Source organism: Lotus japonicus, chromosome 1 (assembly GCF_012489685.1).
Source record: "Lotus japonicus ecotype B-129 chromosome 1, LjGifu_v1.2".
In the NCBI taxonomy this organism is placed as follows: Eukaryota; Viridiplantae; Streptophyta; class Magnoliopsida; order Fabales; family Fabaceae; genus Lotus; species Lotus japonicus.
In genome coordinates this window covers 76,218,427-76,242,197 of record NC_080041.1, presented here as the reverse complement: position 1 = coordinate 76,242,197, position 23,771 = coordinate 76,218,427, and the positions used below count along the sequence as shown (strand labels likewise).

Here is a 23,771-nt window from a genome sequence, read left to right as displayed (position 1 = left end):
ATGTTGTGTTTCTTTAGTTGCTCGAAGACGACTGCTAGATCGGCAGCGTGATCGCCTCCTTTGGACGTCTTTACGATGATGTCGTCTATGTAGACTTCGACGGACTTCCCTATAAGGGTCCCAAAAATCTTGGTCATCATCCTCTGGTAAGTGCCAACGCATTCTTTAGGCCGAACGGGAGCATAGAGTAGCAGTATGTCCCTTGGTCAGTTATAAAAGCTGTCTTCTCGGTACATAGGGATCTGTTTGTACCCGGAGTACGCGTCCATGAGGAATAGGTACTCGTATCCCGAGGAGTTGTCTACCAAGGTATCGATGCTGGGAAGGGGAAAAGGGTCCTTCGGGCATGCTTTGTTCAGGTTGGTGTAGTCGACGCACATCCTCCACTTCCCATTAGATTTCTTCACCATGACCACGTTCGATAGCCAAGTAGTGTACTTGACTTCGCGGATGATCCTGGCCTGAAGTAGATCGTTAGTCTGTTCCTTGATCACGTCTTGCTTCTCCACGCTCATCTGTCTCTTCTTCTGGGTGACTGGTTTGAACTTCCTGTCGACTGCTTGCTTGTGGTTGCAGAACGCTGGGTCGATGCCTGGCATATCTGCAGACGACAACGCGAATAAACGCCCATTACCTTTCAGAAGCCCTTCCAGTCGAGTGGACAGGTCTTGTGGGAGGTCTCGTGCTAATTTCGTGACCTGCTTGGGTCTGGGGCCGATCTGGAGGGATCGGGCCTCTCCGTCGGGCCTGAGGCGTTGATCGTCTCTAGACTGGTCCACTCTTGGGTCGATTTTGGTCAAGCAGGCTCCTTCTCGGAGATGGAAGTTCTCGACTCGCTTTCCGAGGCCGGACTTCTTCCTCTTGCGGTCTTCTCTGGCTATCCTGCAGCTAGAGTTATAACATCCCCTGGCAATGGTTAGGTTTCCGCATACGGAGACCGCCCTGCCGGCCCACGGGTACTTCAGCATGAGGTGGTGGGTGGAAATGATGGCTCGGTAGACGTTGAGGCTTAGTTTACCGATGATGGCGTTGTACGCTGTTGGGCATTCCACCACCAAGAAGCGGGCCTTCACTGTCCTGCAAACATCAGGGTCTCCTAGGGAGAGCTATGTATCAAAATATCCTAAGGGAAGGACTCTGTCCCCGGTGAACCCGACCAGGTCGTGGTCGTAGGGGACCAGGTCCTTCACAGACAGGCCCAGGCTCTTATAAGCATCATAAAACATAATGTCAGCGGAACTACCTGTGTCGATGAGGATTCTTCTGATCTTACCGTTTGCAATGAGAGCTTCGACCACGATCAGGTCGTCTTCTTCGCCGGTGTCTGCACCATAGTCGTCCTCAGTGAAACTGATGGATACTTTCTGTTGAGGTGGGCGAATTGAGCCTGGGCGGGGCCGCCCTGCGACTGACATGATGACTCTAGTACTCCTCTTCTGACTATTGTTCGAAGGTCCTCCGGCGGCCCAACCTCCAGCGATGGAGCCAACACTTACTAGGTTAGTCCTGTGGCGCCTCCGTACTTCATCTTGGCCATTCCGGTCGGGACTTCTGCGTCAGGAGGGGCTTCTACGATGATCGGGGCTCCTTTTTCGTGGAGGAGTTCGGGCTCAGTTCCTTGGCGGGGTCCGGGCTCGGACCCATGGTGGGGTGAGGGACCTTCTTGGGACGGGTGAGTGTGGACGAGGGAGGTCGCCCGAGGAGAGGGCGACGTACTTTGACAGTCTCCCGGTTCTGACCAGTTCTTCGACTTTGTCCTTCAGGTTCAGGCACTCATCCGTGTTGTGACCGGGGCTGTCATGGAACTCGCATAATCTTTTAGAGTCCAGCTTATCTCCCCGAGTAAGTAGGGGGTTTGTCCCTGAGGTCGGTGGAGGCTCTTTCTCTCAAAATGTAGGAAAGGGAAGAGTTCAGGGGGGTATAGCTGTCATATTTCTTCCGCTTTGGTTTCTTGTCGTCTTGGTTCTTGCGGCGGGTCTCTCGATCACGCTTCGCTTCGCCCGGTTCTCTAGCTTTCTCGGGGGCCCTATGGGTAGGGTTTTGATTGGCTGACCTCAATGTTCCCGCCTCTTCCATGTTGATGTATTTCTCGGACCTGACTTGGAATTCTTCCAGCGTCTTCACTTTTTTCCAATGTTCCGAAAACCGAACCGGTCATCGAACCGGTCGATGCACTGGTTTAAGGTTTAAAGGTCGAACCGAGGTCGAACCGTATTAATGTATATAATATATTTTTATATACATATAAAAAATATGTAGATAATATATGATATCTTTGTGAATTTTAAATAAATATCAAATACAAAATATTAATTAAGAGTGATAATTTAAGGCCACCAAGGGGAAACTAAGACGTGATCAGATTTTGATACAAAATATCAAGGAGTGATAATACAAAATATTTTTGTGATACACCATTCTCCTTCGTTTTCTTTTTGTTTATTTTTTCAGAAAATTTGAGAAAAGAAAAAAGAGGGTTTTGGTTTGGTTTTGATTTGGTTTCTATGGGGAGGTTTGTGTCTCGATTTCATGATGACTCTATCCAACAACAATGACAACCACTCTCACGGCGGCAGAGGCTCCGATGGCTGCGGCGTTGTTAAGGACGACATGGCTGGTGGTAGGAGCATTGACATCATTCTGTAATCTGTTTGAGTGAGAAAACATTATTTATTTATTGATTTTGTGATGACTCTTTCTGTGTTTTGAGTTTGGATGAAAATCAACTAGTCTTTTGTTGCTTTCTGCAATCAAATTGAATCATTTGAATTTGCAATTGATAGATTAAAACCTAGAAAGTAGAAACTGAGACGTTGTGATCAGATTTTGATGGTGGATTTCTGTGTGACGCCCGGGGCCGACGAGGGCGGGGAGTGATCGCCGGTGCAGTGAGGCACGGACAAGGAGAGGCTCCTGGCAGGCTTCTAGGCGGAGGGGCACATGAAGGAATCGATCTCACACCCGAACAAGAGGTATTCCGAGACTGTATAGGGATGGACTATACAGTTGAGGAGGGCATAAAAGATTTGATTGGTACTACTCATAACAACAAGTTGCAACTTCTTTTCGGGAGCCCAACTGATAAGAACTCCATGGTTAAGTGTGCTAGCCTTGGAGAAATATTATGATGGGTGACCTCCTGGGAAAAGTTTTCCCAGGAAGCGCGCGAGTGAGGACAAAGCGCGCTGAAAAGACTCGTGTTGTTACCGTGAGGCCAGTCGTCAGATCGGGATGTTACATTGTGGTATCAGAGCCGACCTTTCCCAGTACGGTGTGGTTCGGGGACGAACCAAGCGGAAGTTGGTGGGCCTGTGACGCCCGGGGCCGACGAGGGCGGGGAGTAATCGCCGGTGCAGTGAGGCACGGACAAGAAGCGGCTCCTGGCAGGCTTCTAGGCGGAGGGGCACATGAAGGAACCGATCTCACACCCGAACAAGAGGTATTCCGAGACTGTATAGGGATGAACTATACAGTTGAGGAGGGCATAAAAGATTTGATTGGTACTACTCATAACAACAAGTTGCAACTTCTTTTCGGGAGCCCAACTGATAAGAACTTCATGGTTAAGTGTGCTAGCCTTGGAGAAATATTATGATGGGTGACCTCCTGGGAAGTTTTCCCAGGAAGCGCGCGAGTGAGGACAAAGCGCGCTGAAAAGACTCGTGTTGTTACCGTGAGGCCAGTCGTCAGATCGGGATGTTACATTCTGCATCATAATACTTTGTATCTGTATTTCTTTGATGATGATTGTGTGATTCGGAAATGATGATATAGCTGCTAGGAATTTTTTGTTCAATTGTTTGGATGAGTTTAGGGTTTTGAATTGGGAATGGCGTCGTTGTGTCGTTCACGTCTCTACCTTTCTATTTTCTTGTTTTTTTTTTTATTTTGTTTCAAAAAAAGTGATAACATAAGCAAACGACGTCGTTTTGGCCTTGAAGCACTAAACCGAAAAAAACCGACCAACTTGCGGTTTTTACCGGTTTGTCCGGTTCATCTCCGGTTCTCTATGCAGCCGGTTTATACAGTGTTCCGGACCGGTACTGTGGCCGGTTCCCGATCGGACTGGCCGGTCCGGTCCGGTTTTCAGAACATTGCTTTTTTCCCATCCAGGGAAGTCAAGAAGGGGCCAGGTCGGAGTGCTTGTCTTACCAGGATCAGACGGACTTGGGGAAGTAGGTCCGGAATGTCTCCCGCTTCCTTGTTGAAGCGGTTAAGGAAAGCTTTCAGGGATTCCTTCTCGCCCTGCTTAACCAAGGCCAGGGTCTCCTCTGATTTCGGAATATTCCTCACTGAGGAGTACTGAGACAGGAAGCACGACATGACCCCTTCCCAGCTGTGAATGGAGTTGTTGGGGAGGTTCTAGAACTAATTCATTGGGCCCTTCCCCAAACTCATCGGAAAACAGCGGCAGTAGATCGGGTCGCTGGCTCCTGCATACTGCATGGCTCCCACGAAGAAGTTGATGTGCTCGGTTGGGTCTGAGTCGCCCTCGTAGAGTTTCATTTTGGGTCTCGACCATCCTGGGGGGAACGGAGTTGCCATGATGTCAGGGGAGAGCGGGTCGTTGATCGTCTGAGGTAGGGTAACAGTGGCGTTGTGCGGCCTAATATGATCCCGGGGCGGCTCTCTGACGGAAACGGGGCTCCTCCTTCTCGAGAAGCTCCTCTGAGGGGTGTGGTGCCTGCGGTGATGGGAGGGCTGGTTTACTGACCTTTCCATGGTCTGCTCATGGCGATAGTCGTCTTGGTAGTTGGAAGGGGGGAAAGATCTTATGCCCGTCTCTCCCTCCTGCGAGAACGTCGGTGTAAGATCAAGTTTTGATCTAGTAGTACAACTCTATGTTTTGATGATTACAAGTTAACCTTTTGATATGAACAATTGTGGTACTCTAACGTGTTTTTCTGAGTGTGCTATTTACAGGCTCTGACCTCAACTCAATCTCACACAAATCAGAAGCACTGTGTATAAAGGGTAACCCAAGCGACGCTTTCGCATTCACCATGTTCAGTATGAACAGTGGAAAAGCTTCAGAAGTTCTGAAGCAATACAAACTCTGATGTGGACTCAGTCGCTAGAAGCTCTGAAGATCCAGAAGTTCTGATAACCAAGAAACACTGAAGGTTCAGATGTTCTGATGGTGTAGAAGACTCTGAAGATCCAGAAGCTGAATAGTGGAAACTCTGAAGTCCAGAAGCAAGAAACTCTGAAGGCCATGTTCTTCCCTCTGAGTTCAGAATCAGAAGATACAATGGTCAGAGGATCTGTGCTTTCCCTCTGACTCTGATCAACCGGCTTCACAAGTTCCAATATGAAGTATTCCCCTGATCAGAAGTCTCCTAGGTTAAAAGGTCAAGTCGCTATCCAAGTACAAAAGCAAGTGTACCTTCCTGACGACCTACCTAACGTTCTCAGCCACAGCAGAAGCTGGATTTTCCAGAACTGCCCTCCAACGGTAGCATTTCCCATGCAACGCTCAACCCTAATCCTTGGAGTATATATAGAGGCTGAAGATTGAAAGAAGCGGCTAGAATAGAAGAAAAGAGAAAAGAAGAAGTAATACACATACGCGCAAGACATATTCAAAATATTCTAAGCTTTCTTTCATCTGAAATTCATTGTGTTTACTATTAGCTTTTTAGAAGCAAATCTCTTGTAAACAATTCTTTGATAAACAGTTTGTTTAGTTCCTTTAGGAGATCAAGGTTGATCGGATCCTAGAGAAGACTAAGAGAGTGAATCTTAGTGAGAGCTAAGTCAGTGTAATTGTTAGTCACTTGTAGGTTTCAAGTGCAGTTGTAACTCTTACCTGATTAGTGGATTGCCTTCATTCTAAGAAGGAAGAAATCACCTTAACGGGTGGACTGGAGTAGCTTGAGTGATTTATCAAGTGAACCAGGATAAAATCCTTGTGTGCTTTTCTATCTCTTATCTTTAGCACTTAAGTTCTCGAAAGATTTGTCAAAATCTTTAAGGTGGAAGTTTTGTTCTGAAAACGTTATTCAAACCCCCCCTTTCTACCGTTTTTCATACCTTCAGTCGGGTTAAGTCTCGAGCGCTCCTCTTGTTCCTCCAGCTGGCGCAGGCGTGCTCGGAGCATGCGGATCTCCTCCCGAGTGTTGCGGGCCTGGACTTTTTTTCCATTCTCAATCAGTCGGTTTGGGGCGGCATCTGTCTTGTTAGTCCGCGCTAGGGGGTTCCCAGAGCTTGTTCTGGTTCTTGCCCTAGTCGTCCGTGCTCGGGGCTTCCCAGAACAGTTGGTCTTCTCAGCATGTCATTGACGCCCTGCCCAATAATTTGGAGGTGTTTCCTCCATGTTCTACCATCATTAACAATTAACAACAAAAAAAGGCCACTACTTCTCTACATTATTCATCTTGGATATCGTTAAGAGAATACAACTGTCAATTTTGTGTTCCAACTTGTGAGCTAACCAGGTCCAACCAACTCACTGGGTTAAAATTTAGCTCATACAGATTTCGATCAAACGCACTCAAGCGTCATATCATATACCACAAATTGGATATTCTTTCATGTTTCAATCTTTTTATGCATATTAGTGTTTCTTTTGAGTGAAAATAATTTTTACATATGATTTATTCTTTGATGGGAAACATATAATCTTTTATTCTGTTCAATTTTCTAGATGTATTTACATTAGAAGTTCATCAACACAAGATTAAATATTGTCAATTTATTTAATGATTATAGTAACTTTCATGATATGACATTTTCAACTTTTTTTCCGATTTCTTAGATTTTTTATTTTTTCCTAAAATTTGCCCTCCAACTCGTCAACCCGTGCTATCTCGTCAAAATGTGAGTCGGTCGCCTAGCCTGTAATTAAGGTCACTCGATAAAGGAAGATACCCTTCTTTTCTCAGGGCCTTTAATTGTTTTACATTCTTTGATAGTGACGTTGATTGAACAATACTTTATTTCCATGTATTCAGTTCAATCATAGTAAATTCTGAAAACCATGTTTTGTCGATTGTACAAATTCCTAAGATTCTCATAAAAGAATTTACCATAACTAATTCCACTTGAGTGGATTAGTAATTACGAACTTTTCACAAAGATCAGCTTTACGTCTAAAGAATCCGTCATAAGAAGATTCTCAAATGGTAATATCAAAACTATCTTCAAGAAAAAAAAGGGAGTTTCTCGCACTTCAGATCGTGTTTTTCCTACTATGATGATTACTCTCGGTGAAAAGGTAAATAATTTTTTTGTTTATTCCTTCATAGCTTATGGCACTCCTATTTATAGTGACAAGATAAATGGTCATTTTATATAATCCCCATATGTGTGATGAAGATTGTGATTGTTAGATAGATCATGACTCAAAGAAGAAGAAGAGGAAGAAGAACCAAGAAGAAGAAAGAGGTCAAAATCTCATTGCCAACCACCACCAAAACCAAGAAAACAATATCCAAACAACCAATCTTGGTCTATTTTCTCAAACCCTGAATCTTTACTTATTTACAAAAAAAAATTAAAACCCCTAAGAAAAGAAAGCTCTCTTCCTCCACCAGATGACCCTACTCTAATTACTTGGCCTCCTCCTTCAAATTGTAAAAATGATAACAAATTTTCCATCCCAAAACTTCTACCACAGAAAGCATGCATGATGTTCTCCTTCTTTATCTCTTATGATTATAATTTTTCTTCCTCTTAAAAGGAAAAATGACCCAATCAAAAACATTTAAACTAAATCTATTATTACTAGTTCAGAAATCTTCCTGATGGAACCTCAAAGCCTATTTTTTTTTTGTAAGTAGGAAAATTAAACAATAGACTACTAGACAAATCCTCTTGGAGAAAGGAAATAACCCCCTCGGGAGGAGAAATCAAATCCATAACAACACTGCAAACTCATTCCAATTTCTGCCAGACAATCCGCTGGTTTATTTCCTTTCCGGGGTACATGGCAAATCTTGATGTCCATCAACACACTATTATACTCATGAAAATCATATTTCCCTTTACCAACAACACGAACCAAATCCAGACAATCTATCCCACTTATTACTTTCCGCCAATTCTTGCGCCAAAGAAACCTCAAGCCCATCACCAAAGCTTGCACCTCAGCATAGAAAGGATCACCGCCAGCCATTCCCATACAGTGTTGATTATGATTGTAAGCTTCATCCACCATGAGGGAAACGAACCCATGCGGTGGCAGGTTCCAGCGAGTAGTAGTCTGTGGAACATGAGCCTTCAACCCTTCACATCCTAGCAAACGACCATGCTCATCCATGTCACTCCTAATCTCCTCGCACACATACGTGGCAGTCCAACGTTTATCACCTAGCACTATTTCATTCCTCCATCACCATTGCCTCCATAGCACCACAAGAAACAAAGCCACGTGAGAACCTCTGATCTGAGTTCGAACCCAAGCCTGCACTGTTGACTCAAAGAAACCTGACCATGATTGTGCATTACAACGGAGCCAGACTTCCCGAGCGTGAGGACAATCACAGAGAGCATGGAGGTTATCTTCCATATCATGAGAGCACCGTGTGCAGCGAGGGGAGGTGGCTAGCTGGCATCGAAACTGGTGTGCGTTCACCTGCGTAGCATCGTGTAGCAGCAACCAAATGAAGACTTTAACTTTCTCTTGCACGTGAAATTTCCAAATCATTCCCCAATCTGTCACAAGCTGAGGACCCATAATTGGTTTGTGTAGAAACTTATACGCTGAGGAGGTCGTGTAATTACCAGAAGTACAAGGCTGCCAAATCCAAACATCTTCCAAACGCGGGTCCAAAACAGGTTACTCAAATTAAAGAAGTTCTAAACGGGCAAACAGAGAAACTCTTTGACAAAAGAGGAATGGCCCTTATTAACAACTCCAGAAGAGAAGCGGCCAAAGCAAAATGTCAATGAATAGAATTTAAATTTGAGTAAAATTTATTTTAAATTTTATGTTACTTGGGCTCGGCCCCTTAACCTAAAATGTTAGCTTGCCACGAGTTAAATCTCAAATATGCATTTTTAATAACTCCTACCAAAATAATAGGAATTTTCTTTTATTCATCCAAATTCCAAACAACGACTCCCTAATCATTACATGGCAGATTACTCAAAAGCCCAACTCAATTACGCAAATAAGCCCATCATTAAGAAGCCTGAATGAGTTATTCATCCTTCAACTCATCAGTTAAATCCAAATCATTCGTTAAACTCAATTCAGTTACTTGACAACCACCTAATTAACAATTGATCAATCGACTTTCAACCAACAATTTTTTTTTTTACTTATGTTATTTTAGTGTCTTTTTTTTTATAGAAATGACATAAGTAAAAAGAACAATAGAGTAATCTAGTTCACTCCCAAGGTTTCTCTGTTGAAGTATATGAAGCATGGGTTTTCACTCAACAAAGTGAAGTTTCAACTTTGAAACAAAAGTTGATCGTTAATTTAATAATGGTTAAGGTAGATTTTAAACAGATATTATTAGTCTACAATGTAATGCGAAAGATTAATCTTACAACTATAAACGGTAATGTGAAATACCTTAGGGCCCATTTGGTATGTTGCATAGTATAAGGTCTGACAGTTGTGGCGGCAATGGTGGTGGTGGCGACGGTAGTATTGGCAGTAGTGACGATGGTGGCAGTGGTGGAGGGTGATGGCGACAGTGATGGTGGCGGTGGTTGTGGAGGGTGGTGACGGTGGAGGGGGGCGGTGGTGGTGGTGGTGGAGGGTGGCGGCGGTGGTTGTGACGGCAGTGGTGGTGGTGGTGGTGGCAGCAGTGGTGATGGAGGTGGTGGTGGTGGCGGTTATTAAATATATTCAAGTAGTTTATAAATCACACTCTTATCATGTCTTATTCATCATCTATAGGGTGGATTAAATAGTTCATCCTTTTAATGCATAAGAGGGGATTGATGTATAAGTTTATGCACTACAATGTGAGCACCAAACAATGGATAAGTTCAATGTATTGTATAAACTTATACTATTATGCCTAATAAGATGTCTTGGATCTTTAGTGAATAATGTGAATATTTCATGAGCCACATGCGAATCTCAAGTGGGTCCTGTTACTATTTGAACCATAGAAACTGAAGTGCCCCATCGAGAGCAAGATTTGCCAATAGGAGCAAGGCAATCTCACCTTATCCACACGCCAACCACAACCTTTAACTATATCCATCATCTTTTTCATCTCCATAGATATCCTCGAATAAAATAAGATAACAATAACAACAAACCAAGGTCCTTGAAAATTAAGCTCATTTTTTCCCTTTTGATCCTCTGACACACACATCACTAAACTTGCTCTGCATTGCATAATCCACCCACACATGGCTGCCATGAACTCTAGCGTGTTGGCTTGTGGCTATGCCATATCTGGTGCAGGATGTTCTGAGCTCAATTCAAAGCTCACCTCCATGCCCTCTTTGACTGTCTCTGGCTCCAAGTTGCCCGTGATCAAGGCCCGCCAGGCCCGAGTTCCTGAGCCCAAAGCATGTGATGGAAGGAGAACTGCCCTTGCTCTCTTGGCAGCCACCCTTTTCAGCACTGCAGTCTCCAATTCCTCTGCCAATGCTGGTGTCATTGAAGAATACCTTGAGAAGAGCAAGGCCAACAAGGTCTATAATCATTCCCCTCTTAGCACAATGTTTGTAAATTTGTCTACAATTCATTCTAAATTCTAAATTAACTTTGTAGAGAACTTTATGTGAGTAGCTTTTGGGTGTTATAGTTAAGTCCTATTTAAAATGATTTATTTGAATTTATCTTATAGTGTGAATAGCTTGTGACCTAAGTATAATTGTTTTGAGTTTATTTTTATAAATTGTTCAAATTAATTTATGAATAAGAGTTTTTGCTTACCTATGACATATTCTTAATTTATTTCAATAAAATTCTCAAATTAATAAGTTTCTTAAATTAGTTTAGTCTTATTGTCATCAACACTTATTTAAGTTGTTTACCATATGCATCCTTGATTCTGAGAAAACTAAGCTGATGCAAACATATTATTCGACCTGAACACAATTGCTATGTGTTTGGATTTTCATTGAATTCAAAATCAATACTACAAATCTTGCTTCTATCGTGTTGAAATGTGTGAAATCACGCCTCTTGTGCAGACTATGAAATAAACACACACATATCCGTTTGGATTTCTGTTGAGCTCAACCCCACACTGAAGTTAATGTGTTAAAATTATGTTTTTCTGATCCATGTTAATCTCAACGCATTTACTCTTTTTCTTTTATTTTAATTGTATATTTTTGACAATGTAATGTAGATTAATTTGATTATTTTGTTGTGTGGTATAGGAATTGAATGACAAGAAAAGGTTAGCTACTAGTGGGGCAAACTTTGCTAGAGCATACACAGTTCAATTTGGAACTTGCAAGTTCCCTGAGAACTTCACTGGTTGCCAAGATCTTGCCAAACAAAAGGTCTAGCTCTATAACCTTTTTGTTGTTTCACTACTTATTTGCTTTATTGCCTTTGCCTTGTTTTTAATTCTCTGTTTTTTCTTCCCTCTTGGTTTTTATTTATGCAGAAAGTGCCATTCATATCTGAGGATTTGGAGCTTGAATGTGAAGGAAAGGACAAGTACAAGTGTGGTTCAAATGTTTTCTGGAAATGGTGATTAAAAACGGCATCATTTTCATGTCCAAGTGTTCTCTTTGAAATGTACTCAACTTGATCTCCTTGAAAATATACCATGTTTTTCTGCATTGCTTTCATTATTCTATTGCTGTTATTGGCTTTTAGTTTGTGTGCATATTAGTCTTGTTTCCTTGAGGTTCCTTGAAATTACATCAAACCTCTACAATTGCAATGCGTTTTGTTTGGAAGGGATTTCAAACCTTTTTCCTAAAAATGAGGAGTTTGAACATTATAAGAGACTAAAATCTGAGTATTATCTAAATCTATGTTAGCTTTAGATAATCCAAAATGATCAATCTACCACTACATCCATTGCAAAATGCTCAAATCTATTATATTTTTAGATTATTCAATTGGGATTTTAACAACCGATTACCTCCAAAGAATAAGCCCATGTCCATGTTGTATCCCCAAATTCCACCAAACTCACCATCCTCTATTCCTCTTGATAATCATTTACAGAAGCTTCTTCGCAAAATTAATTATAATAATAGAATTAATTATAGAAGAATTTTGAAACAATGTAATTTGTAAGCAACATATGTCACCTTCACTATAACAGATACTCCAGACCACCTAACATATATGTACACTACTGTTTATGCCATGAGTTATCCGGAAGCCATCATGCAGTGATAATTACATCTTTGCGTGGACTTCACTTGTTCTCCCATCACCTCCTTAGTCCTAAAGACTCTTGATTATGCTAAATATGATTATATTATTTTATAAATAAATAAATAATGCAGAATTTTCAAAAGGTGGAGCTAGTTAAACAACTGAATATAATGATTTATAAATTTTGTTTCATCTATGCTACTTTTTATCACTAATTAATTAATGAGAAATCAGTCAGTGTGTTTGAGTGTCTCCTTAAGAAAAATGTGTTGCTAGCACTCCTCTTAATTACTTATTTTTCGAAGAGTACTGAAGTTTTTCTCTAAACAAATAATTTTTTTGGAGAGCGAACTTGTGTTTTCACTTTTATAAGATTCAAACTTACTTATCACTCACTAATATCTACACTAATATCTTGCTTTGTAAAATTAGAAATATTGAAACTGTAATATTGTGGATTAATATCAAATGAAGAATTTTTTTTGTTAGAGATAATACTTGCAATACTCTAAGCCCAACAAGGAAAGGGACACAGCCCAAGATACATCACTTTTATTTAGCGCAAATATCATTATTAGCCGCTTTTTATCAATCAAACAATCTAGGCCCAATACTAAAAATGTCAATATTACTCTAAACAAATGCTATGCTAGTTTTGACCAAAAAAAAATGCTATGCTAGTAACACATTCTTTTCAACACTTTCTTCGACACACTTTATGTGATTGACTAATATTTTGAAACGTCAACATATTTTTTTAATAAGTGAAAATGTGTTGACTTTTTAAAAAATAAATAAATCATATGAAAAAAATGTGTTTAAAATGGTATGTTGATAGCACCATTTGCACTGCAATAGAAACATGGAGAGGAGCATCCTAGAATTTAAGTTCTACAAGCCTAAAGTCACATACTCAGGTTCAATATTCCTTTATTCGAACATTGGTGATGTATGTGAGAAAATTTATAAACTACATATCCACTAAACTCTACCATGACGACTAAAACAAAGCAACAAAGGAAGCATATTTAGTCCAATAGGGAAACTTGTTCGCACGAAGAGAAATTCAATTAAAACGAAGATCACGTGGAGATGGAGGTGAACCAATCACTTCTGATGGCATTGAACCAACAACCTATGAAGAATAAGGTTGAACCCGTCGCTCTCATCCTTCATGAAGAACTTATCAGAGAACGATAGGGAACGTAACCAGGTGGTCATGATTCTTCTCTCGCCCGATGAAATCTTGGCGCAACCCTCTTCGGTTAAGCTAGACGATGCGGCCATCTAGAGGTGCATTCCGGAATTGAGGCACCAAACTCCACCAAATAATGAAAAAATTCATGTGGGTATCCTTGTGGTTGGCAACATAAGTCGGGCTCCAGGAGGCCCCCAGTTTGAAGAAGTGACAACTATTATGCATCTGAATGAAGAAGAGTAGTCTCTCCCTTTCATACTTCTGTATTCCCTAGCTCTTGCGACCACGCAACTACTTGACAAGTTTCTAAAAGCGCTCGTGGTTAGTCTTACACGGAGGAAACTGACTCTCAGCAACATCTCAACGCTTTCAGAAATGAGATGAGTTGTCTCAGAGTCTCATGTGCAGCCGTGCGCAAAACTTTCCTCTCCCTCACATGGTTCTAGTCCTTGACACTTGAGTCTTTTACATCTCCATGCAGTTCAACCAACACTAAATCAATAATAGAGACTTCTTGTAACTTCACATTCCTTAGCTCGCATAAGACCGCGGAAGAGATGAAATAAATGAAAATTCAAAAAGGAAACACAAGTAAAAAATGTGTGAATATACTAAATAAAACAAATGTTGTTTATCGCGGAAACTAATTTCGAACAATAAAATTTAGAAGAATTCAAAATTAACTTTTTTTCTCATTCAGAAAACAAACTACGGAACTAACAAAAATTCAAAATTAACTAAAAACAATAAATATTTAAAATTACGTTTATTTGCATATAAAAAAGCACTAAATCTTAATATGAAGAAAATATAAGCATATCATTTTATGTCAAATTACATTGATTAGTTAGCTCAACATCTTATTTGATCAAATATTTTTAATTCAATAAAGTGAATGATTAGTTGGTTACACAATACCGTGTCATGAGTCATGTCTGGTCAGGAATAAGGGAGGAATCAAAATCTCAAAGCTAGCATTTGAACATAATCATTTGACTCAGTGATTAATATTATTTCATTACATTTGGAATTAACAAAAGTATCAACAGGATTTCATATCTGGCACAGTATTAATACAATTTTTATTACAGATAAGCACTATTTTATTAATGCCAATTTTTGAATTACAAAATAGAAGTTAGGAGTAGTAGTAGTGGAGTTGCAAGAAAGAGAGAAAGAAAAGAGAACACCGAGGCGATACAGAAGAAAAGGCTGTCAGCCAGGTCACATGATCTATCTTTTTCTCGTGGTCGTAATGATTCCCTCTCTCTCCTTCATTTCCTTCCTTTCTTTCATTTTCAAATAGGATAACTTTATCTTTACACTCTAACCACACTTACATCCAGTAGAAAAATAAAAAAATTAAGGAAAAATGTGAAATATGATAAACGATGTGATAGTAAAAAAAGTGTAAGATGAAATTAGAAATGAGATGTAAGAGAAAATGAGTGTGAATAAATCGATTGAGCTTAATTTCAATTTGGTCCAAACCCAACCCCAATTCCAATTTGAAATTCATCACACATTCACATACACTCACACCCAACCTTCACCACTCACTCTTCCCCTTCTGTTCTCTCTACAATATATATACCCTCTCTTCCTTCATCTGTTTTCCCTATTACTCACAGAAGAGAGAGGCAGAAAGAGCAGAGCAGAGCTATCGTGTTCTTCTAGGAGCTTCTCGTTCTTTCTCTTCGCTCTTCAACTTCTAGGTATGTATGCTATTCTTCTCCCTACCCTTATCTACTTGCAGTTCATTTTTGCTGCTTCCATTTTTAGCAGCTTTCGGTTTTGCAAAATCGATTATTCATCCTTAGATTCATATTACTTGATCTGTGTAACTGAGATGGAGTAGATTGTGGATAACTAGTGTAGTGACTGACCTGTGGTTTGTGTGGTTCTTATGTCATACTGTTCTATCTTGTTCTGATCTTCTACACCCTAGATCTTAGATCTGTTCAAACTTGACTACTTCATGTGTTTGTTACATGCCTTAGACTCCATTTTCTACTGTTAGGGTTATGGGTTGCTAAAAAAATCTAATTTCTATAACATTGTGACTGTTTTCTATTTCATTTCTGAATTTTGGCATTACTTTCACATAATAGATGCAAGGAATTATCTCATCTAAGCAATTTATAAAGCAGATTTTACAATATTGGATTAATGCATGTTTGAAAATTCTTCTAGAATTGATTCTAAAGCTAAAATCAATTTTAGGGAGAAGCTTCTGTGAGTAGCTTCTATGAGGAAAAAGAAGTTGATCTAACATTGTATTATTTCATTTCCCTGCTTTAACTCTGTTGACATTGTGCATGATATAGGCAATGTACTATTGTTGTCTTGTATAGAAAACAATGGTATTTGTATTTGAAGTAAAGCTAATATTTAAAGTGTGTAAGTGGCTGTGTTCTTGAGGTTTTCCATTCGAACTTGCAAGTACTGATGATCTTTTAATGCGTACTGTAGTTCGGTAAAAGATGGCTGATGCTGAGGATATTCAACCCCTTGTCTGTGACAATGGAACTGGAATGGTCAAGGTTTGTAACTTTGTAGTTTTCTTGGTCATGTTTATGTGAATTTATTGATCTTAGTTTCTTTGCTGAATGATTTGTTTATTTGTTTGTAATCTGTGTACAGGCAGGATTTGCTGGTGATGATGCTCCCAGGGCTGTGTTTCCCAGTATTGTTGGCCGACCTCGTCATACTGGTGTTATGGTTGGGATGGGTCAGAAGGATGCCTATGTGGGTGATGAAGCCCAGTCTAAAAGAGGTATTCTGACTCTGAAGTACCCCATTGAGCATGGTATAGTCAGCAACTGGGATGACATGGAAAAGATCTGGCATCACACCTTTTACAATGAGTTGCGTGTTGCTCCTGAGGAGCACCCGGTGCTTCTAACTGAGGCTCCACTCAACCCAAAGGCCAACAGAGAAAAGATGACTCAAATCATGTTTGAGACCTTCAATGTGCCTGCCATGTATGTGGCAATTCAGGCTGTCCTCTCCCTGTATGCAAGTGGTCGTACAACTGGTGTGTAGTTCTATCTGTCTTTCTCGGTTCATACTTTTATCATTGTATCATTCTATCGCTGAATCAAATTGTTCCTGTAACAGGTATTGTTTTGGATTCCGGTGATGGTGTGAGTCACACTGTGCCAATCTATGAAGGTTATGCGCTCCCTCATGCTATCCTTCGTTTGGATCTTGCTGGTCGTGATCTGACTGATTCTTTGATGAAGATCCTCACTGAGAGAGGTTACATGTTCACCACCTCAGCTGAGCGGGAAATTGTCCGTGACATAAAGGAAAAGCTTGCATATGTTGCCTTGGATTATGAACAAGAACTTGAGACTGCAAATAGCAGTTCTTCAATGGAGAAAAACTATGAGCTTCCTGATGGACAAGTTATCACAATTGGAGCTGAGAGGTTCCGTTGCCCTGAGGTTCTTTTCCAGCCATCTATGATTGGAATGGAAGCTGCTGGAATTCATGAGACTACCTACAACTCCATCATGAAGTGTGACGTGGATATCAGAAAGGATCTGTATGGCAACATTGTTCTCAGTGGTGGTTCAACTATGTTCCCAGGTATTGCAGACCGTATGAGCAAGGAGATCACTGCCCTGGCTCCCAGCAGCATGAAGATTAAGGTTGTAGCTCCACCAGAGAGAAAGTACAGTGTCTGGATTGGAGGATCAATCCTTGCATCCCTCAGCACCTTCCAGCAGGTGATTGTTTTGTCACATATTTGCTTTTGCCATTTTTTTCCAGTTAAGATCGAACTCTAAAACATGATTTGGTTTTGCAGATGTGGATATCTAAGGGTGAATATGATGAGTCCGGCCCATCCATTGTCCACAGAAAGTGCTTCTAAGTTGAGAAACATGCTTTATGGTAAATTATTTTTTTCCTTTTGTTGCTTATTTGGTGTCTCTGTCATGTTATATGAACCTAGTTGCCATGGAGAAGAGGTGAGACAGGATTATTGGAGGGTATACTCCGAAGCTTAATGTATCATAATTTGTGTGGTGGCTCTCTGGATGTGGCGAGCAGAGTTGTTATGAGGCATTTTTTGCCTTGGAATTCATCCATGTAGGTTGTCTGTAACAAGGGAGTGACTGTGATTCTTCTTTCATGATTTCATCTCCATTTCCCCCCTTTTTTGAGAGTTCACATTTGAAGATTTTTTCTCATCTGAAACATTATTGTCTATGTCTATAACTATATTTATTAAGAACTTTTTTGATATCTTCAGTTCGCCGCCATTATGAATGATCGTTTGAGTTTGCATACATGAATTACTTGGCCGTTAAATTTAAAGTACTTATAGGTATAATTTCTATATGAGGTGGCAGTTAGGTGAGGCCAACAAGCCTTAATTATTGGTTGTTGGATCTTCAATACCCTTCTTGAATAAGGTTGGCGTGCCTGCACGATCCTTAGCTTACAAGTTAGGACTTGCACTCCTTATTTTTCTTGATCTCTCTCTCATCTCATCCCACCACAGTATACCTATCATATTTATAACTACTTTTTCTTTTCCTTTCTTCCTCTTCCTAATATGGGTGTCTAACTACACTCACTTTGAGTATTTATGAAACATTTGCGTGGGAGGAAGCATTCATGTTCTACACTTCTACCTAATCATATGATCTATTGAATATAGCTTTTATAATATTTTATTTTTGAATTTAATAATAGCAAATGTTTATTTGTTTGTGTTTTTGGTAACATGGAGGGGGCAAAGCCCCTTTATTTATTTGTTTTGTTTTAATGAAGTTTAGTAATTTCAAAATGCACAATAGTCTCATTGAAACCTAGTGCATAGACGACACATAAGATTTGTAAACGAAACGAATGTTGTTGCTGAATGTTGAACAAATGCAAAGGATTGTTAAAAAGAAATATTCGGTGCATGGAAAACAACGTGCACTACATAACTTTTGTTCAACATGCACCAACAATTTGGTTCCACCTTGTATGCTGATGGGTGGAAACAAATTATAGCCAAACTTAGTAAAAATGTCACCAATTTGATTTCAATGAGATGAGCAAAAGGCGCATGAGATCGGTTTGCAACTTGTGGGATGACATGGTAGTCAATGTCCATTTGCTTGGTCCTCTTATTGAAGGACAAGCTAGGCTTAGAATTGAGTAGGAGAAGATAAAATATTTCTTTAATTCTTTCCCTTCTCACTCTCACGCTCCATCATAACCACCGTTGTATGACATCTTCTACCATTTTCACAATCACATGACATCATTCTCCGCTACTGCCACCAAGAATCCACCACAAGTGTTGCCTACGCCTTGCATCCTCCATTGCCACAACAATCCGACACCCTCTACCACCACCATTGGTCTACACCCTATGCCATTTTCATCATCAGCGATGTTATTTGCGAGGAACAAATTTACGAAATGTAAGAATGACCATGTGACAACAAATCAATGGTTTTTGATGAAAAATAAAACAGTTATAAACTGGCATAAAACAAGAGAGATAATGTGAAATGAATTCTTGCCTTCATTTGGCATAGAACAGGAGAAATAGTATGAAATGAATTCTTCTTACATTTCGTAAGAAATAGCATTAATCTTCCATCATACAACACCCCCCACCACCACTATTGTTGTTGAACACCCACCACAATCTGGAAGCCTTCACCCCCGTTGAACACCCTCCAACGCCACTATCAAGAACCCTCCGCTACCAACACTACTTGGCACGCTTCACAACTATTGCAAAATCAATGTTATTTTAGAATTACTAAAACACGACACAAATTCTAAACAGACATTCGTATGGATGGCCTACAAAACATATTATCAGGACCCAGACCTTAAAAAGCACACCAAGTATTCACTTCCGTAATCATTCCTACAAAGTAAACTGCACGCATAATGCTCCTGTTTTTGTAGTCATCCCTCCTAACAAATGACTTACCTAAGGATCAAACTTATGTTCTTATCCTTACAAGGGTATAACTTGCTTACCACTAGACCAACACTTATTGGTGTTTAAGGCTTATATGATATGACTTTATCTTATCTAGTTTTTTTCCCCATTTTAAAGAATTATATAAGATTTTTTTGTTAAATAAACATTTGCTACCCTTCTTTATCCAAATTCCAGAGTATTTTCTTTCCGGCCAACCAAATTCAAGAGTATAAAAAGCCCGTTAGGGGCCATGATTCGAAGAAACTGTTCTCTGTTACAACACATGATTCAAGACAATACTAAATCTTATACATAGCAAGCAAAAAATTGGTTCTAAGTACCGCAAGGAATACATTAACCCTCACTTGAAGGCAATGAAAATCAAGGGCAGCTCGCACTTGGACAGAAAATGAACAAAAGCAAATCTTAATCAACCCCAAGGAAGCCCTTATTAAGTTCATCTAACAAACTATAGAACAAGACTAGTAAGAATATAAGTATTATATGATACTTTATTCTTTTAGCCCGGTATTGATAGCAGGACTACACATCCAAGGCTTGTAGTTGGTGTAGATTGGATGTTTTGGTTTTCTCTTGCTTCATTAGCTCCACAAACTCCCTAAAAGCTGCATTATCAATCATCATGTTAATTACTGATCAAATCCAAATTTAAGTCAAATCAGAAGGTGAACAAAGCAAATTTCATGCAATCAAGACATACTACAAAACTCACTATCACAATCCTTTTATAGAACCTAACATTTCTCAACAATGTAATGCCACATAGAGATGGTCACAAGAAACTGCTTTTAATAAACAGTGCAAATGTGAAGTTTCTCACCGTTGTCAGAATCATGAGGTCCAGGAGATGCTTCAGGGTGGTATTGAAGAGACATGATTTTTTTAGCAGGGAATGCAAGACCCGCACAACTTCCATCATTAAGATTGATATGAGTAACCTCTACTCCTTCTGGCAGAGTGGCAGGATCAACCGCATAGTTGTGGTTCTGCCAATAGATATCAATTATGATGAACCAAAGTCAACGGAAAGAGAACAAGATACTTGCATGGCATGAAAACATTTTTCTTGACAAAATAAAATGACATGAAAAGTTAAAAAATAACAGAGAAGCCATCTAAATGGACTTTAATTTGTTTCAAAGATAATTGGCATGACACATAGGACTGCATATAATATTTTTCACTTCAACGTGTTTGCTGCTATTTGTATATAGAATTTGTTATACTGAATTCTACCTCATCTATGACTAAAGGTCCAACAATGCCTGAGTTGGTACAGCAGGAACATGAACTGAACAGATGGTACTGAGTACCAGTTCTATTATCACTCACTATAACAGTAAGTTCTGGTTTAATTTATTTTTTCTTAAAACAAAAGGCCAGGTCCCAACCCTCCTTGTGAGGAAAAACATATTAGGTCTAAAATATCAGATGGACTTTAAGTAATTAAGTATAATTATGGTGACTGAAGAATTCGCTAGTTCACATACCTGAGAACTAATTTCCACACGGCCAAGTCGAAGGTTACGAACTGGATGATTTCCTCCATGGTGACCAAATTTCATCTTGAAGGTTTTGCCTCCTAAAGCCTGGCCTAGCAATTGATGGCCCATGCAAATTCCGAAAACAGGCACCTTTCCAATAATATTCTTTACTGTTTCAACAGCATAAGGAACGGCGGATGGATCTCCAGGGCCATTGCTGAAAAGGACCCCATCTGGGTTTAGCTTCAAAGTTTCGGATGCTGGCCATGTTGATGGCACAACAGTGATTTTACAGCCATAAGATGCTAGGCGCCTAAGTATATTATGCTTGATTCCAAAATCATAAGCAACTACCTACAATTTCATTCATCAACATGAAGCGTAAATTTAATTACCCAAAAGACTACAGAAAGGATTCAGAACCAACAGCTCAGAGTATATACTTACATGGAAAGTCTCTCCAGGCCCTTTAGAGCTAAATTCCCATTCTTCCTTAGCGTTATCAACCCATTCATGTGGAGTCTTGCAAGATACACCACTTATAAGATCAACACCTGCCAATATGAAACAGCAGCCATGTAACTCTAATCTTAATAACATTTACATAACCTCCAGGGCTCAAATCCTTACCAACAATGTCCCATGATTTAGACATCTGAAGTAGTTCCTCATCTGTTTTGGCATTGTCAGTGCTCAAGACACCAATAAGGCTACCATCTTCCCGTAATCTGCGCGTGATTGCACGAGTATCAACATCATCTGTTGCATCACAGAATACAATTAATGTCAAAAGAAACAACTATCCAGAGAGTAAAGTTCTTCTCAAAACAACTGTTTGCATAAAATACTTACAAATCCCCATGATGTTCCTTTCAATTAAGTAATCACCCAAATCCTTCACACATCTCCAGTTTGAGGTACTGAATAAATATTCATTGCAAAAGAGACAAGGAGAGTAAGTAGACTAAGTAAAGTTCAATTGATTGAAAAGATTTCCAGAGTAAGAGAATAGAACCTGATACTCAAACTTCTAATCACTAGACCAGAAAGGAAGCACTGTCTTGATTCCTCATCATCTAGCAGGTAGAGAATCAAAAGTTAGTTTTCAAAATGGCTTCCAAGCACAAGAATTGGAATACAAGGAAGCAGTGTTATTAATTGCAGATGGCGGGTCATGGCGGAAAGCCAAAATCCCGCCATAAATGACAAATAATGGTGGAATATGGCGGAAATGGCGGCTATATGGCGGGATATCGGCTATGGCGGAAAGCCAAAAAACTGCCATGAGAAACCGACATGGCGCCGGATATTCCGTAACACTGTCAGGAAGTAAATAAACACTAACCAAAATTGATGCCAGTATTCCCGATATGCGGATTGGTCATCAGCACAAACTGGCCAGCATAACTAGGATCAGTTAAAATCTCTTGATACCTGAGGATCAAACACATCACAAATGAAACAACCACTCAGTGCATATTTAAAAACCCTGCTACAATTAATTCTGAAGAAAGAATCAATTTTCAGAATTGATGATTCTCATAAAACAGAAGCCATAAAACAACAACAACAACAATAATTCAAAAAGACACATAGTTTGGCTCACCCAGTTAATGATGTGTTGAAAACAACTTCACCAACTTGGGTCCCTATAGCACCAAATGATTTAGCTTTCCAGATTGAACCATCCTCCAGCACAAGCCTAGCATCTGAGTTTTTCCAAGGCCTATCTCCATTCCCTATATTTCAAGCAAAAAACAAAACCATATAAGCTCAAAGCAAAACCAAAGCCAAACAGGGTACAAGGCATTTTCATCAAAATGGAGGCAAAATCAATTCCAATTGGGTGAAAAAAGGGCTTCATTCAAAAGAAAAAGAGAAGATTTTCAAAGCTAGTTTGCAGAATCACATACCAGCAGAGCATCTGAGAGTGAAAACGGAAGCTTTCGCAGGTGGGTACGGCGACTTGGAGCCGAAGCGATGGTTGGTGAGGTCGCTGAGGGTCACAGAGAGGGATAACGCTTTTGTCGCCATTGTCTTCTCTTCGGAGCCGTTGTCTGTGAAATGAAATCACCCACACTGAACAAACCTTGTTTCTCAGGTTCACCTAGGTTTTATATTTTCATGGAACCTCTTTTATTTTTATTTTTATATTTTTTAATAATTCTTGTTACCACCATCATGCATGGAGTGACATGTTGATTTCGTGAAAATGAAATTCCCAATTAGTGGTTGATATTAGGTTTTGCCAAAAGTGTCCAACATGTCAAGTGTACATGGACACTTTTTTTAAAGCATGGTATTTTCTTGCTAGAGCTCATTTCCTAAATGCAACTATGGGAGTTTTTTCGAGTTATACCTGGAGGAGCATTCATCGAGCAAGTTGGGTGGTGAAAACAGAGATTTTGGATGGTGGAAAATAGTTGTCGTATTCACATTCATGTTTGGGAGGATAGTGATTGCTGAATCATAATGGGTTACGAGTTTGGTTTCCATAACCACATGAGCGCGATGCTAGTTATGTCTTTGATCTTCTTGACAGGGACCTCGTATCTTGGCGTACATCTCTTGTTAATCAATTGTTTCTTCCTTTTGAAGCGGAGCAAATCTTGCAGTTTCAAGGGTTTGACGTGAGAGAGGAGGATGTGTTGGTATGAGATGCGACTTCAAACGACATTTTACAGTGAAATGTGTTTATTTGTGCAATAAGAGTTGGGAGGAGGCAGATTCACCATCAAGTTGTGCTCCTACCCATGTTGTAGAATTAAGTTGTGCTTTGATGTATCATATGTGGGGAGCTAGGAAGCGTCTCTGTTTTGAAGACAATGATAGTGTATCGGTGGAAGTTGTTGCCAACGC

At 40.0% G+C, this 23,771-nt stretch overlaps 4 protein-coding genes across 4 annotated transcripts; 2 read left to right on the top strand and 2 right to left on the bottom strand.

Moving 5' to 3' along the window:
• Nucleotides 1-206: 206 nt before the first annotated feature.
• Nucleotides 207-1,415, bottom strand: LOC130746668 (uncharacterized). Its single transcript, XM_057599368.1, has 2 exons — nt 1,153-1,415; nt 207-1,077 (listed from the first exon to the last, which is right to left on the bottom strand). The coding sequence occupies exons 1-2, from the start codon at nt 1,413-1,415 to the stop codon at nt 207-209; spliced, it is 1,134 nt and encodes a 377-aa protein (XP_057455351.1).
• An 8,693-nt stretch (nt 1,416-10,108) lies between these two features.
• Nucleotides 10,109-11,748, top strand: LOC130712117 (photosystem I reaction center subunit N, chloroplastic-like). The gene is made up of 3 exons (XM_057561961.1): nt 10,109-10,605; nt 11,302-11,427; nt 11,535-11,748. The coding sequence occupies exons 1-3, from the start codon at nt 10,318-10,320 to the stop codon at nt 11,622-11,624; spliced, it is 504 nt and encodes a 167-aa protein (XP_057417944.1). The 5' UTR covers nt 10,109-10,317; the 3' UTR covers nt 11,625-11,748.
• A 3,238-nt stretch (nt 11,749-14,986) lies between these two features.
• Nucleotides 14,987-17,714, top strand: LOC130712107 (actin-7-like). Its single transcript, XM_057561951.1, has 5 exons — nt 14,987-15,175; nt 15,933-16,003; nt 16,104-16,497; nt 16,581-17,194; nt 17,275-17,714. The coding sequence occupies exons 2-5, from the start codon at nt 15,944-15,946 to the stop codon at nt 17,338-17,340; spliced, it is 1,134 nt and encodes a 377-aa protein (XP_057417934.1). The 5' UTR covers nt 14,987-15,175; nt 15,933-15,943; the 3' UTR covers nt 17,341-17,714.
• A 1,921-nt stretch (nt 17,715-19,635) lies between these two features.
• On the bottom strand, nt 19,636-23,019 carry LOC130712098 (carbamoyl-phosphate synthase small chain, chloroplastic). Its single transcript, XM_057561939.1, has 10 exons — nt 22,826-23,019; nt 22,519-22,651; nt 22,258-22,346; nt 21,928-21,988; nt 21,765-21,832; nt 21,543-21,671; nt 21,360-21,466; nt 20,919-21,266; nt 20,249-20,414; nt 19,636-20,033 (listed from the first exon to the last, which is right to left on the bottom strand). Exons 1-10 carry the CDS (start codon nt 22,944-22,946, stop codon nt 19,951-19,953), a joined length of 1,305 nt encoding a protein of 434 aa, XP_057417922.1. The 5' UTR covers nt 22,947-23,019; the 3' UTR covers nt 19,636-19,950.
• Between the last annotated feature and the right edge of the window lie 752 nt (nt 23,020-23,771).

What these genes read in the sequence shown, in the direction of transcription:
- LOC130746668 (XM_057599368.1), bottom strand. Translation starts at nt 1,415, where the DNA reads ATGTCAGTCGCAGGGCGGCCCCGCCCAGGCTCAATTCGCCCACCTCAA. An exon ending in TACGACCACGACCTGGTCGG is followed by an intron (nt 1,078 to 1,152) that starts GTTCACCGGGGA and finishes TGATGTTTGCAG; the next exon opens with GACAGTGAAGGCCCGCTTCT.
- LOC130712117 (XM_057561961.1), top strand. Translation starts at nt 10,318, where the DNA reads ATGGCTGCCATGAACTCTAGCGTGTTGGCTTGTGGCTATGCCATATCT. An exon ending in AGAAGAGCAAGGCCAACAAG is followed by an intron (nt 10,606 to 11,301) that starts GTCTATAATCAT and finishes TGTGTGGTATAG; the next exon opens with GAATTGAATGACAAGAAAAG. An exon ending in AAGATCTTGCCAAACAAAAG is followed by an intron (nt 11,428 to 11,534) that starts GTCTAGCTCTAT and finishes TTATTTATGCAG; the next exon opens with AAAGTGCCATTCATATCTGA.
- LOC130712107 (XM_057561951.1), top strand. Translation starts at nt 15,944, where the DNA reads ATGGCTGATGCTGAGGATATTCAACCCCTTGTCTGTGACAATGGAACT. An exon ending in TGCAAGTGGTCGTACAACTG is followed by an intron (nt 16,498 to 16,580) that starts GTGTGTAGTTCT and finishes TTCCTGTAACAG; the next exon opens with GTATTGTTTTGGATTCCGGT. An exon ending in CCCTCAGCACCTTCCAGCAG is followed by an intron (nt 17,195 to 17,274) that starts GTGATTGTTTTG and finishes TTGGTTTTGCAG; the next exon opens with ATGTGGATATCTAAGGGTGA.
- LOC130712098 (XM_057561939.1), bottom strand. Translation starts at nt 22,946, where the DNA reads ATGGCGACAAAAGCGTTATCCCTCTCTGTGACCCTCAGCGACCTCACC. An exon ending in GAATACTGGCATCAATTTTG is followed by an intron (nt 21,989 to 22,257) that starts GTTAGTGTTTAT and finishes TCTACCTGCTAG; the next exon opens with ATGATGAGGAATCAAGACAG. An exon ending in ACCTCATGATTCTGACAACG is followed by an intron (nt 20,034 to 20,248) that starts GTGAGAAACTTC and finishes TTGATAATGCAG; the next exon opens with CTTTTAGGGAGTTTGTGGAG.